Source organism: Clinocottus analis, unplaced genomic scaffold (assembly GCF_023055335.1).
Source record: "Clinocottus analis isolate CAN_PGR_092001 unplaced genomic scaffold, fCliAna1.0.p SCAF_9, whole genome shotgun sequence".
Lineage (NCBI taxonomy): Eukaryota > Metazoa > Chordata > Actinopteri > Perciformes > Cottidae > Clinocottus > Clinocottus analis.
In genome coordinates, this window is record NW_027176251.1 from 9,500,832 (window position 1) to 9,515,380 (window position 14,549).

A 14,549-nucleotide genomic window follows, 5' to 3' on the forward strand; every position below is an offset into this window, starting at 1 on the left:
TCCCAATGTTTACTGGAAAGATTGGCACAGACATTCATGGTTTCTTCTTTGAAGCATCTAAAACGTGTTCATTGTTAATTTCTGCACTAATACTCTTAAAATGCTAGCTGCTAATGTTGGCTCACATGCCGTTTAATATGTGCAGTGTGTTTGCATTGGTACTAATAGCTGAATTTATTTCCTGTCAGAGTTCACTTCTCCTCTTGCCTGTTTGGGATGTGCATAATGAGGCGTTGCTGCTTTTTAATGCAGGCCTTATTGGTTTGTGGCATGCTTCCTTCTATGCTGTTGAAATTGTTTTGCAGGGATGCTTCTGGCTTCTGGCACACAGCCTGTTTGAATCATTATTTTACTGCAATGCTTTAATATTGCCTGCATGAGCAAACACAGCATGTCTTATCATTTTCACATTTTCTTCGGACAAACTTTCATCTTCGAGAAATATTCCTGGGTTTTTGTGACGCCTGTTTTCTACTCTTCTGTAACTTCTACATTGCTGCTCAATTCTACCGTTTTCATTGCAGTGATGGTTATCTGGTGCTAGTCTCTGCTACTTAGCATATCTTCGTTGTCAGTCATGTGTCCACATAGCTGGTCTTATGCTCGATTTATTTTGTTTTGGGGGGAAATGTATTATCCTCACTCCCAAATTGACTTTCCCGCCGAGGTCTAAGCTTATCGTGGCCAATATCAACTCTGCATTCATGAAATAAACCTGCTTCATGTGAGTTCAGTGACGCTAAATAAAGACTTCCAGAACTTTGATGACTTGCCCACGGGTGAGTGTTTGTACTGGACCTCATCACAAGTCAATCGGTTAGTGGTTTGTACAAAGTAGTGAAAGCATGCATTCTTGGCATGTCAATGAAGTCACACAAAAGGAAAAATACACACAATACTCATCATGTTCGGTACGTGTCCACAGTCTTTTTGCTTGTCAACTTGGAGGCAGAAACTTTAGTATTGCGTCTTTGTGCTGTGAAGCTGGTGTGGCGTTGCTCGGAGGAAAGTCTTGGTTTGAGATGGAGGCCGGCAAAGAGCTTCTATTGAAGTCATCCTCAAAGTACGAACTGTGCTGGAGGAGAAGACAGGTTTCTCTCAGGTTTGCCTTCGGACCCGCTCTGTTTTCAGATTGAACCCACAACGAAGGCCTCTAATGTGGTCAAGAGCCTACATCAGTTGTGTCGATGCTGTGGACTCCTTAAAGTAGCTTTGTAATTATATTTGTATAAACGTCTTGTGAATGGCGTCAATACTCAACATCGTAGGATTTTTTTTATTTTAAATTGTCTCTTTTTCATTTTACATGATGTAATCAAGATGCGCAAGAAGCAACTTGTCTTCAGCTTATGGTAATTATACAGCTATGAAAAAATACATTAATCAAATTAAGTGATCAGGGAACTCCAGTTGGGGAAAAACCATAAATCTGAACCACAACAAGATCTTTGCAAAGAAGAACATAGAACAGACGTTTTTTGTGGTTCTTTGGCGGATTCCAGAAACCAGCCTTTACAGATGATAACCCCTCTAGCTACGTTTATGCTATTTGTCCATAGCTTTAATTGATGACATTTTATTATAATGGCCAAACGTTTTTCATCTAAAATTGCCTTATCTTCATGGCTCAAAAAAGGATTGTTTAAATATGCTGCTGCATGAGTTAACATTAATAGGCATGCATGAGGTCATGCATTTTGGTCCAGCTCTTTTCTTTGACAGAGGCGAATTGTTCTCCGTCAGCTTAGCTCCTCTTTCTCCATTTCTAATTTTAACTCAGAAGGTTTTTTTGGGGGGTATTTGACCTCTGAATTCCAAAATGCTCCAGTTATCGAGACTCAGTTTTCAGTTCTCCCAACAGGTCCATCTAACTTGTCTTACATTCCTCATAGATTACGCTGCATTGAGTCAAATGTACGTGCAAATATATAGCCTGTTGTATAAGCTGCATCCGTCATCACTGACATTGAATATATTAGAGGTCCCTCATTAAATAAAGTAAAATCTTGTTTTTCTCAATTCATTTAATTTATTTCACCCCTTGTCCAAGAAGGAATGTGCACTCAATGACTGTTATTCAACACAGTTTTAAAAATAGTATATTCCCATGGACGTTTCAATAGCACCCGGTCCCTGATGAGCTCCAGATGTTGTCCAGATGTGCAACACTACTAGGCTTAGACAGGAACAGACCACCACTACCACCACCACTGCCCCTGTTTGTTTGCAAAAACAAATCTATACTCGGGACTCCGAAGATTGTCAAGCTAAATGGCTCTCCCTAAATGGTGGGTGAAAATTATGTATCTTTAATCCTCTTACCTTCTCTACATTCATTGCGATGAATCACTGGGTTCAGGGTTTTCAGAGTGAGTCAGTTTTTCTGAGTGACACAGGATGCCTTTTCCACTTAACTGCAAAAAATGCAGCTGGCCACAACCTCTGTTTTAACTCCTGAAGTGTTTAAACAGCCTTTTATAAAGATTTCGTATCATACAATTATGCATTTACATCAGTCATTTTCTTATGTTTCAACATATTAATTATTTTTCGAAGAACTATGTGTTTTGTTTTCTAATGTGAAGTCACAATTGTATTCGATGTCACCAATCCTACTTTCACTGAAAAGTTTAACCCGGCTCTGTATATAGAATAGTCATACAATGCCCCCCAGTGGATGGATGCAGCATTACATTCTGATGTCAAAACAAAAAGATCTCCATGTCAAACCATGTGTTAGACAGTTGTAGTTAAGGCATTACCATTCATGGAACAACCTCTGGATAACTTACAATTATATTTTAGGTTTTTGCAGGATTGTAAGATGTTCTCTTATGTACAGCTGCATATATTACATATTTTGCCAGGGCATGTGTTGATGTTAAAAGTACAATAAAGGCAATACTTAAGTTAATAAAGGTGAACACTAGAAACAGAACAATGAAAGACATTAAGTTAACTGCCTAAGAACTACATTTCCAGCATTCAAATATGTAAAAAAAAAAAAAATCAAACAGTACATTATTTAAAAGTATTTTCAATTGAGTTTCTCCGGTCCAGTGCAGGATTAGTTTGATTCTATGTCCAACTACACTTTGTAATTTAGCCCTTGCTCATGTCACTGCAGTGGGAGAGCTAGCTTGTCTTTTCCATCTACATTCCATGTCAGACAACTGTTTATCCTGTTTTAAATTTGCAAGCCAACATGCCAGTGTCAGATGCTCAGTCACCGTCTGTGTTGGGATTATTTCTTCCTCAAACTGTGTACTTCCTCCTGCAACGAAAATAATACAAATGTTAACGATACATTTTACCACAGTCACGATCTTAAGAACCACAGTTTCTGTATTGTTATCTTGTGGCAGAATGCCCAAGGCATAGAGTATGATGCATGCAAAATTCAGGGCACGCCTCACCGACCTGCAGTGCCACTCGCTTGCTTCCCTCCTCCCTCAGTTGTTCTCTCACTTCCTGCATGTCTCGGCTGATCAAAAGAGATGGAAGCAAATGATGAGTTTTCAGACATGGGTTTGTCTAAATAGGTCAAGTGAACACTACCAGTCAATTTATAGAAATAAATACAGTAAGAATTTATAATAATCATTTATAATAATAAATTAACAGAAATCTTCTTATCCATTTAAAGCTATAATCAATATTTGTTATATTAAAATAATGTTTTATGCATAATGTTTTATGCACCTTCCTGTAATGACTCCACATAAGCACTAAAGCTGCTCTATAACTGATATGTACAGTAAATGAGCAACTGCCAGTCAACCTAAAATGTGTCAATGTTGTGTTTACAACTTGTTTCCTCTCCCCCAGAGAGACCCAAAAAAATAATCTGCAACTGCAACTTTGTATGTGTCAGGCCGTACAGACATGTCACGGTCTTAGGTTTTGCTGAGTCTGTTGGCTGTTTTCATTCTGAACGTCCCTGCCCCATGTGACCAGTACGATGTTAATTCCTTGCTCTGCCTGATTAGCTTCAGCTGCGTCTCGTCAGCCCTGCAGTCAGCTGACATCCTGCTCACTTGTTCCCGCTTTCACATTAGTCAGTGTCAATCCTTTTGTTCTTTGTAGGCTCATCTTTCATTCCTTCCTCGATATCACATTGAGTTTAGTTTTTCCTCCACTGCTTTTTGGGACAATCACATTGTAAACTCTGTCCTCATTGAAACATTAGATATCCGGCCGCGTGTGTTTTTTAGTGCACCACTGGCTAGCTAATTGTCGTCACTGTGCACTGTGCTCATACAAAGTTTTACCACTGATAAAGCCGTCCTGCTTATATTCCTTTTTTTCAGGTTTAAGCTGAGTGGAGATATACTCAGGATTACATGATGCCACAAAAGTCTCCAAACCAATAGATATGATTCCAGTAGGTTGTGACACTTGTATATGGGCAACAGAACCAACAGCAGAGGGAAGGAGATAATTCAAGCCCAGTTTGTGCACATTTACGTTCACAAGTCAAGATAAGGGAAAGCAACTGTGTGGGTGGACGACAGTTGTGTCGTAGCTTTTAAACAGGATTATATTTGTTTACAACATGCTGTTAAGCATAAATGTAAATATGCCTTTTCCATAATACACAAGCCTTTAAATTCACCTTTAAGCTACTCTGTAATCACCTCATAGCTCTGAAGTTCAGTTGCCAGGAAATCATTTTCCTACAACTGCACACAGTGTAGCTCATGTTTGGCAACCAGTCCTCTGTGATGATCAAAGAGATGCAAAAGATGTAACACTGTTTGTTGTGTGTTTCTCTCGTAGGTTTTGATTAGGCACTTACTGTGTGTGCTAGTGTCCACAAATAACACGAGAAATTAATTTCTAAGCAAAGGAGGAATGTTACGAAGAAGTCCCTCTTTTTGAGTCAAGATGACTGAACCATTTTTTTAAACACCCATCAGCTAACTAGTTAAATTAGTTGCTCAGGTTTTAAACATATCTACATTGTTAATAATAATAGGTCGTACTCACTCGTGTCGCGTTTGTAGCAGCTCCAGAGCCATCCTCAGCTCTTTTATCTCAGCCTGCAGGCCTTCCACAGACACTTCTTCTGTACGAGTCACAGCTTTGGCCTCCACGAGTACTTTTGATGGTGCTGGTCGAACCGGAGGTGACGTTTTAGTCCGATGATCGGGCTTTGCGAGCGATAGCAAGAGATTTTCTGGACTCTGCAGTGAATTTTAGGTGCCTTAGAGTCACAGACCACTGAGCTTCATTTGCTTTATGCTAAAACATCCATGCATCCAAATTACATGTAAAATGATATACAACAAAAATCATGTATATTGTGTTTTCATTCATTTAAACAAGTGGTGTTTTATCATGATTTTTTTTTTTAAATCCCGAAAGAAGTCATTGTCACAAACCTTTTGTAAGCCAGGTAATTTCTCTGTCTGAAACTTATTTGGGGATGATTCGGGTTCTGCCTGGTCAGTGGCCCCCTGAGCCTGCAAAGGAACATAAGCTGTGGTAATCATGGCTTCTAATCATTCCTCACAACCTGCCCTAAGAGCTCTCCCTCTCTTGTAAGTATACCAACCATTCAATTATTCTTTAAGGAATGAATTCCTTCATTTCCTTCATTAAAATCAAGCCCAAACGTGTTGCTGTCAGTGTAAATTGGGCATGTATGACGTATCCATTACCATGGACTTTGTTTTGCTCAAACACATCTGTATTTGTGTGTACAAGTGTGCACTTGTACACACAAGTACAAGTGCAGGTAGTCATTGTAGGAGACTGCCAAAGGTTAGGTCAACATGGGCAAGCCTAGGAAATGAGTTTCTTTAACATTAACCACTCATGGCACAGTTTGTGAAATAAATTATATTATGTAATTGTAAATTGTGCTGGAAATAACTTGTCATGTAAATATATAATACCGCTAAATAACAAACTGGTCCTAACAATTACTATGAATGTGTTCAGCTCCATTATAAGAAAGCAAGTACCTTTACTACACAATGCACAAGCTGAGGGAGTTACCCATTTGTTGCTGCGATAATCTCAATTTGGAAAGGTTGTGTATGCAGCACCCATGTGGTTAAGCAGATTGTCTGTGGTTCCTGCCTCGGCTACGTGTTCATTATATAACTCTTCCCTTGACTGTTCGAGCATGATGTGGGCATACTTGTGTTGCTGTAACCAGGCCTGATGGGGGTCTCCTCTGCGGGGGTTTGGCTCTGTCTGCTGTCGGATGGCAGAGTTTATCAGTCTGTACATCCAATCCATCAAATTGGTCGGTCTCCTTCTCTTCCAGCTGTTTTGGCAAAACAGCAGCCACGTCTCCATTGGTTCTGCTGAAAATACAAAAGATTAAAATGTATGTCAACCTTTTGATTGCACAAAGCAAAAAAGCGGGAAAGATAGATTCAATTTAGAATGAAACCTGCAGTGCACAAACCAGCTGTCTTTTTCAAAAGAAGGAAGAAAAAAAACATTTGTATTTTTTTAAAATATATATTATTTTCCAGTTGTTTTTTTTAACTCCAATGTGTGCAGGTGCAGAAAATAGCAGCTGAAGCACTCTGTCTTCTTTTGTGCCGTCACGTGTTTCACTTTCAGAGCTTTGTTTTCCATGTTGGCCGATCCTCTGATTCACAACTCAACTTAAATCATCTTTATGCATTGGTTAAATCTGACATAAGGTTTATCAATATTCAGACTTAAGAAAAGATTTGTCAAAATTAAGAATGATTCTTAATGAAGCTTAAGAGATGTCCCTTGTAAACTATTTTAATAAAAAGCTTGTTCTCCATTAGATGTCGACTAAAAACAGTGCTGTTTATGTTTTCACAGTTATTTTGTGTGTGTGTGTGTGTGTGTGTGTGTGTGTGTGTGTGTGTGTGTGTGTGTGTGTGTGTGTGTGTATGTGTGTGTGCCCGTTTGTGTATGCTTTGCTCAGGAAACAGGAAATGGGCTGCTCTCATGTGTTTAGGCCCAATCTGACTCATCCCAGAGTTTCCACCGAGCCACTAAAGGTCGGGCATCCTGGCATTCTTCTTTAAGGACACCATGGCAACTATAGCGGCCACCAAAACCTTTAATATCTAAAGGCTCCACTGCCGGTGCCAGACCAAAGGGGAGAAAGTGTTTCTGGCATTTCCTAAAGGCCCTTTGCTTTGGAAAGGTTGCAAATGAATCACTAATCAGACTCTGATTTAGAAGCCATATTCCCGAGTAACTCTTTAGTGTTTTTGCATGGCGATTAGTCGTGAGACACAACATCAGCATTGTGCATCTGGCATCGGCATCACTCACTTGGGTAAAACCTTGCTGGGTTTGCCTTTAACTGGAGGCGGACTGGGCTTATTGAGGGATGGCAGCTTGAATTTGTTTGGAGGATTACTTCTCAGGTCCTTAAATTCTGGTTTATCATCTGTAAAGAAAATCCATCCCGTTACTCCACAGCATTATTGATACGGAATGTGTCATTATAACATAATTGTAATAAAAGCCCTTACCTTTTATCTTTGCTGGACCATCTTTATCCATCGCTGAGGCCTCTGTCTTCACTGAGAAAGCAGAAGTGAATGAACTTGTTGTCACAAAGTTGCCTTTTGTATGTAAACAGCACAGCTGCGTTTTAGATAAAATATCAAAAGTATTTAATTTGCTACGCAAAACCACCCTATTTTCAGGCCCTTTTCTCGAAAATTGCATACCCAAACTATATATATCTCTGCAACCATTGGGGATATTTGAATAATTTGGTTACAATAAAAGGCTACGCATGTGAGATTTTGTTAAGACGTGTAAATATCAGTCAATGTGTTACTGGTTAAGCATAAATAAAGATGACACACAGAAACAATTTTAAAGGTTTCAGGTCCGCCTAGAAAAAAAGCACTTTCAGGATAATTATTTCAGAGAGCAGAAAAAAGTTAGAGAGGGTTTAGTGCAGAGAAAATTCAGACGAGGTCTCCCAAATTGGCATTGGGGCACATTTGCGCACATGTAGCAAACCATATATTTAACTTGTATATTACTTATGGTGTTCAATGTATCCAAATGCAGCAGTTTTGGGCTTTTTTTTCATAGAACAAGCTATAATTTACAGTTTTATGTAACAATCGCTCACTCTGCCCCTCCGAGGGGAGGGGATTGTTGTTTAATTAAGCAATAACGTCCTACTATACGATTTTATCAATATACCCACACTAAGCAACAACTTTGAGGGCCCTCAAACGGCTGTGTATTTGCAGGTGTCACTGTGGGTAACCATATGAAGATAGAGCAGGTTGTTACTAAAAAAGACCACGCATACTCAGCAAATCTGCTATTGATGAACCAAAGTTAACTTTCTTATGCAGGTGAGGCTTCTCCTCTAATATAGTACTGCTACACACTTTAATGTAAGAAGTAGGAAGAAGCCGCTGGCTTATTTTTAGTCGCCACATAATTTACATTTGAAACCTTAGAAAGCATTAGGGTTTAATGTGGTGGAGAACAACATGCCACTGATCTTTCTATGAAACAGCAATCTATGATCAGTTGCATGGGAAGGCAAAGTCGGAGCACACAAGGTCACAGCTGTATCCAATAGCCCTGCAGCAGCAGCTCCCAAAGGTCTCAACAAGTTCATCAGGGACTATCACTCTGCCTTAGCTCATAGAAAGAAATACAGTCCCTGAGAGATCTTGAATTATGAAGGTAATGTGAGAGATTCCTGTTTACCATGCATGTCAAGTGTTCATTTCAAGCAGAAGATGTTTAAGAGCCTGGTTACCACTTTGCCACATACATATAAGCACACATAAATGAAGTAAAACTATGCTAATGCATATAGCCCATATAGCCACAAAATAAAAAGTACTATACTTTGCACAGCGCTTAGAATCAGAGACGACTAATGGACCGAATAAGAACACAAGAAGCCTACCTTGAGTGTTCAAAGCATTGTGCAACATTCCCCCTCAAGCAAACCATCCACACAGCAACAGTAGCTCAAGTGCTGCTTCTTGTGTTGGTTGTGAAAATCTCTGTGACAGAGCTCTCCTCCGTCCCCCCCCCCACCTTCTTGTTTCCTCCAAGACTCCTGAACTGTGTCACATGACCAGTCTAACCATCCCCCATCTTGCTATAGTCTGAGACTTCCTGTGAAATTCTTGTGAGTGATACTGTGTGGGAAAACTGCTGTAATAAGTGTAATAAGGTGGCAGAATGAGACTGTGCTGATATTCAGTTAGTTCAGGTGATGTTGACTTATAATGGCACTGTTTCCCCTGCCTGTTTCCCCATAGGTGTTTTTGACGAGCACGCATATTGCATCTCCAATCGTGGAAAGTGTTTGGGGTCTAAATTTGTAAAATATATGTTTTTGTTTTGTTGGGACAATAATTTGCAAAATGTGCAACTTGCACCGCAGACTGCACTCCTCAGCTGAAACTTCACAGGAAGCCACATCCGCTGCATTTTAGTTTCAAAGGCTGTCAATGTTCCTTTGCTCTTTTTTAAATCAACAATATAAAGGAAATACTGGCTGCAAATACTGGCTGCAATAACTTACAGTACATAAAGAAATCTAAATTTTTAAACTTTAATGTTAACTTTTAGGATGTTAATCTACCACCAAAAAGTTTATAACAAACATCACCACCATTGAAGTGTAAGCGTTACTTTCGTCTGCTACTAGAGATTAGGCACATTGTAATTTGTTAATAGACCGCTAGTTATCTTAATATAATATTTCATCATAATTTATGTATTAATCTGATTTTAACTCTGACTACTAAATCCATTAATTAAATGCAGTAGAATGAAAAGTACAACATGTGCTTACAAATATAAATTAGCGTAAAATGGAAAAACTCTTGAGAAGTGCAAGGATCTCAGAATTACACAGTTCAAGTCGCTTCGGAAGCACATGAAACAATGACATTGATCAAGGGACCATTTTGGGCTGCCACGTGTTAAAAATCCCCCAAACGTTACAGTGGCCAGTTCCTCCATCTGCTTAAACAACAGTCCATCACAGTATATCACAGTCCAAGCGGTCGGTACACTGCCAGGCTAAAACGCCACCGCAGCCAGAAGCCATGAGTCAGAAGAGGACCTCTGAACCATGACGCCGAGCTGCGGTCTCTCATGTCGAACCGTTTGTCCCTGTGCTACTGCGTTTGATCATACATGTGCGTCTCTTACCTGGGAGATTAGTGTTGTTGTTGCGCGCAGGCGGTTGGCTTGTGGTCCCGGACTAGACGAGGAGATACGGAAAACTCACAGGTTGACATGTGCATCCCCGTGTGAATTAAAGCCATCTCTATTCTACACACTCTTTCCACAAAGGGGATTTTCAGTGAGTAATTCTAAAACAGAGGATGTTAGAGACGATCCTGACTCACTGCAGACTTGTTAAAGTAACACAAACAGCCAGCTGCAGAAAAATTGACATCATGTAGTTTGCATTTCAAGCCGAGATCAACAGATGTGAATTGCTAAAGCATATCCATAGTTTCCTGTATGTGCAATGCAATTTTCAAATCTTGAATATTCTCAAGATTGTGTTTTAGTCCACTCACTTGCAGATTGTCCGTTGGTGGTATCAACATGACAAAGTTATCAGGAAAGAAGCCGCTGCGTCCGTTTAGCTCTCCTTCCCACCAGCCTTCATCTTCTGTTTCCTTCAGATGGAGATTAAAGAGTTGCATTAGAAGCTCAAACGGGACAGTGTCCTTCGGGACACCAAATTGCTGCACACAAGGTTACCAATCGGTCAAGGAAGGCATGGCTGCCTTATTATCATGTCATTATGGAAGGTATCTCAGAAATCTATTTCTCTCCCTGATATGATTTGAGCAACTGTCCCGTGCGCGTGTGAAACTAAAACATGTGTTTCACCATGAAACGCCCTTGCCAGTGAAAGCAACCGGTTTGACTGGATCTACAGTATGACGCTTCCACTTACTACTTTCTTAGGAATGCAACTGCAACCAAAGTAATCTGTTAATGGCATGACATCATGGGAAAACAAGGTTGAAACAATACCAGAAAACAGTAAGGAAATGTCCTCCAACCTTTCTCAGTATAACAACAACGTCTCCTATTTTCAGATCCAACTCATCATCCGTCTTGGCCTTGAATTCAAACATGACTTGGCAACACTCCACCACTGAGGAGACGGAGGAGAGGACATGGTTACCAACAATCTGAGCATTATAGTACATGCGTGTCAAGGGTAAGAGGTTTTAACAGCGATGACTAATCTTATCAGCTCTGCATGTAACCTTCACATTGGTAACTCAAAGAAGAACCCGAAAGAGGTTGTGACAAACTGGAGATAAAGGTTGTAAACCTGGATCCCTGAAGGATATTACACACTGACGCAGCCCTCAGTAAAGTGATTCACCCACATTAGCCACTGGACTCCCACAACCTATTTAACATTCAGGTAAAAGAACAGGAAATACCACATCATAATATTACTAACCGTGTTTTGTTTTGCTCCTCACGCTTGTCCTTTGAGATATCTTTATGAGGACAAAACAAATGTTGAGTCAAAGGTAAACAAATCATGCATTTCAGGAACTTTATTTCTGCTTTACATGCCTCCTTGTTGAACACTGCGTCAGTGAGCTTGGGTCTGGCTTTGCCCTCATTGTGCTTGCTGTCTGTAAAAAGAATATCCCTAATAATGAGTGAAACTTCTTTTGTTTTTTAGATGATATGCACAAACAAAAGTTTTGGCTTTACCAACCTTTAGGAGAAACAAAAATTTCTTTGACAAAATTTGAAGGGAATGCTCCAAATCTGCCATTTTTCACCCCCATCCACCATCCGTCTTCAATCTGTTGGGTGAATTATATCAAGGTGAGACGGAACAAAGCAAGGAGCTTTGTAAGAAGAAAATATTGGCATTGTGTGGGTGCGACAACTCTTAGATTATATCTGCAATGTATTCTGTGTGTTCAGGGTTTTTGGCAATCGGTTTCAGATCTCTGATTACATGATGGCATTAATAACCATATGAATTATCAGAACTGCTCAGATCAGTTTGCATGCATTTCAGTATGGATGTTATTTGTCTGGGAAATATGCTTCATCAATCCTGTCATATATTTAAAAAACCCAAACAATCAATTCATAGCTTTTCTTCCAACACTTTATTTGCTCAGGGCAGATTAGCTGAGCAAACGTTTCACCAACGCCCAGATCAATGTACAATACCAAGGCTCTGGCCACCGAGCAGCTTCAGCTGCCAGCAGAGAAATGCTTTGCTTGCGGCTCATTTTGTAGAGCATCATTGTTTGAGTGTTTGAGCAGCAATACGAAGAGACTCTACCTCTCTGATGATCTCTATCGTCTCCCCAACAACCAGATGCAGCTCGTCTTCATTCAAGGGATTGTAGGCAAATGCTACCTCGCATTTCCTTGTTTGTTTCATCTTCTTCGCTGGAGAAAGACAAAGAATCACCAGCCAGCCACATCAACAGGCGGATGTAAAGTTGATAATCTAGCGGTAAAGCTAGAGCTCAGTAATGATGTGTTTAGCATGATGGGACATGTCTAATCCCTCAAAGACTGTTTATTTCTATCTGCACACTTTTCAAACATCATAATTAGGATTTGTGTGACCAAGGATGTGGTATAACATATATTTACAGTCTGCTTGCATGCTGCACAGTTTTGCCGATTGAATGCGCCACACCAACATTTTAAACGCTCAATGTTACAATCAAAAAAGCAACCTGACTTTAAACAGCATGAATAAATATTTCAACTGTGATTTACTGACATAATGTGCCTGGCACTGATGAAGGCAGAGCTCCAGATATACAAGTTTAGACACATTGAATTAGACTTAGTGTTGTACTTTTTCTGATGCTCCGTGGTTCCCTCTTGCTGTCCCCAATCAAATAGACTGGCACCTCCTGCAATGAAAGCCAAAAGGATGTTGATAAACATGAACACCCAGTACAGTAACAGGACAATGCTGTGGGATGTGTAGAGTTCACAGACCGTGACAAAGTTAGCAGGGAAGATCCCTCTCTTTCCTCTCAGCTCCCCCTCTAGCCATCCCTCTTCGCTGGCCTTGGTGACATTTTTGACCACATCCCCCATCGCCACTGTGATCTCGTCTCCCATGTTGCCCTCAAAGTCGACCAGCACAAGCACCTCTGCAGTGACCCCGCAAATAGGGCAGAAAATGAGATTTGTTACTCGCTTCACAAGTGATGTGGCCTGACATTTCTAAACCAAGACAAACCTATACCCAGTAGAGATGAGACAAAGGTTTGGAGGGAATGTAGATTGCTACGGATAAACAGCACTGCTTTTCTTTTGTCCCTCACCATTCCTCACAAGTTAAAACATGTTTTTAATGGTCAAATATATTATCAAATTAGAGAAAAAGTCAGCCAGCGTTACTGGATTTCCAACAGAAAAGAATCTCTGTGTACATACAAAACATACGATTGCCCTTATTTTCCAGAAAAAAACAAACACAGAAAATACACTCAGTCCATACAAAGTTATGTAAGGACATCCCTACGAAGTACCACTGATTTATTTGTATTTGCTTGCCAAATTCAAATCAAATCCTTGGCATTTCGTGCCAGAGATTCCAAACCACTAAATCTTTACTTTTCTTTTCTTTACTTTTCAAATAGTTTCTGTTTTTACCATTAAATCACCAGGAATCCAGCTAACAGACAGCTGATAGGATTAAAACATACAATTCCACCAGTCTACAAGCGACAACACAGACTCACCCATGGCCTCTTTCTGTCTTTCTCCCTCAGATTTGAATATGTGATTCCTTCACAAAGCAGCAAACAAACCCTTGAGTAGAAGGAGAACTGAAAGTGTGTGATCGTGGTGTCTAAGGCTGAGCGATGTGGCAACCGGGGCCCTTCTTCCTACTCGTCAAACATTAACATTGAGCAACTTCTTCTGAAGCTAGTCATGACAAGTTTACAGTAAGGAGTAGGATGGGTCACAGAGAGAGAGGGGGGAGCAAGAGAGTGAAGGAGGACAGAGGGAGGGAATAGGGAGGAGAACAGGTACGACAGGTTTACAGTCAAAGAACAAAGCTTATAAGTGAGGCTAATGGAGCGTGATGTCTGTCATCACAATAACATTGGACGCTGAAAGTCAGCATTCACAAGCAGCACAACACATTTAGGTCTGCTTTGCTCTTTCATACGCCTCCATACTCTATGGTGTGCAACTTAAAGATATATAAATAAAGAAACTCAATGTATGTTTGTCGGGAGGGGCTTGTTTGTTATGTAATGTTGTTTTTGTACATCGCTTGAGGCAAAGTAGATGGACAATTATAGAAAGCCGAAAAGGGGAAGAGAGAATTTCATGAACCAAAATAACATCCTAAAAAGTAATAAAATAAGACATTACAACATAGAAAGATAAAAAAAAAAAAAAAAAATGCTGTTACAATGTTGTCGTAATTCATGCTCTCTGCCATACTTTTGCTCAACATGTTGGGTCACTATGTCATTACTCAAGTACTTCCTCATCTTTCTTGTTACTAACGTAAACAAGTCCTCTTGGTCTAGTCTTCAACATTGTATAGG

At 40.0% G+C, this 14,549-nt stretch overlaps 1 protein-coding gene across 3 annotated transcripts; it reads right to left on the reverse strand.

The window, feature by feature from the left end:
- Window positions 1-1,350: 1,350 nt before the first annotated feature.
- Window positions 1,351-13,803, reverse strand: sh3d21 (SH3 domain containing 21). Of its 3 annotated transcripts, none has more exons than XM_068570122.1 (17): window positions 13,728-13,803; window positions 12,976-13,133; window positions 12,830-12,887; window positions 12,299-12,408; window positions 11,714-11,804; window positions 11,566-11,627; window positions 11,447-11,486; window positions 11,034-11,128; window positions 10,539-10,640; window positions 10,162-10,213; window positions 7,482-7,532; window positions 7,279-7,396; window positions 6,149-6,314; window positions 5,385-5,465; window positions 4,990-5,186; window positions 3,421-3,484; window positions 1,351-3,274 (listed from the first exon to the last, which is right to left on the reverse strand). In XM_068570122.1, the coding sequence occupies exons 1-17, from the start codon at window positions 13,729-13,731 to the stop codon at window positions 3,245-3,247; spliced, it is 1,479 nt and encodes a 492-aa protein (XP_068426223.1). In that variant the 5' UTR covers window positions 13,732-13,803; the 3' UTR covers window positions 1,351-3,244. The 3 variants fall into 3 exon arrangements, with proteins under 3 accessions (XP_068426223.1, XP_068426222.1, XP_068426224.1); XM_068570121.1 differs by having other exon boundaries at window positions 6,149-6,317; XM_068570123.1 differs by lacking the exons at window positions 12,976-13,133; window positions 13,728-13,803 and having other exon boundaries at window positions 6,149-6,317; window positions 12,299-12,403; window positions 12,830-12,853.
- Window positions 13,804-14,549: the final 746 nt, after the last annotated feature.

What these genes read in the sequence shown, in the direction of transcription:
- sh3d21 (XM_068570121.1), bottom strand. An exon ending in AATTACCTGGCTTACAAAAG is followed by an intron (nt 5,187 to 5,384) that starts GTTTGTGACAAT and finishes AATTCACTGCAG; the next exon opens with AGTCCAGAAAATCTCTTGCT. An exon ending in GCAAGCGAGTGGCACTGCAG is followed by an intron (nt 3,275 to 3,420) that starts GTCGGTGAGGCG and finishes TTTTCGTTGCAG; the next exon opens with GAGGAAGTACACAGTTTGAG.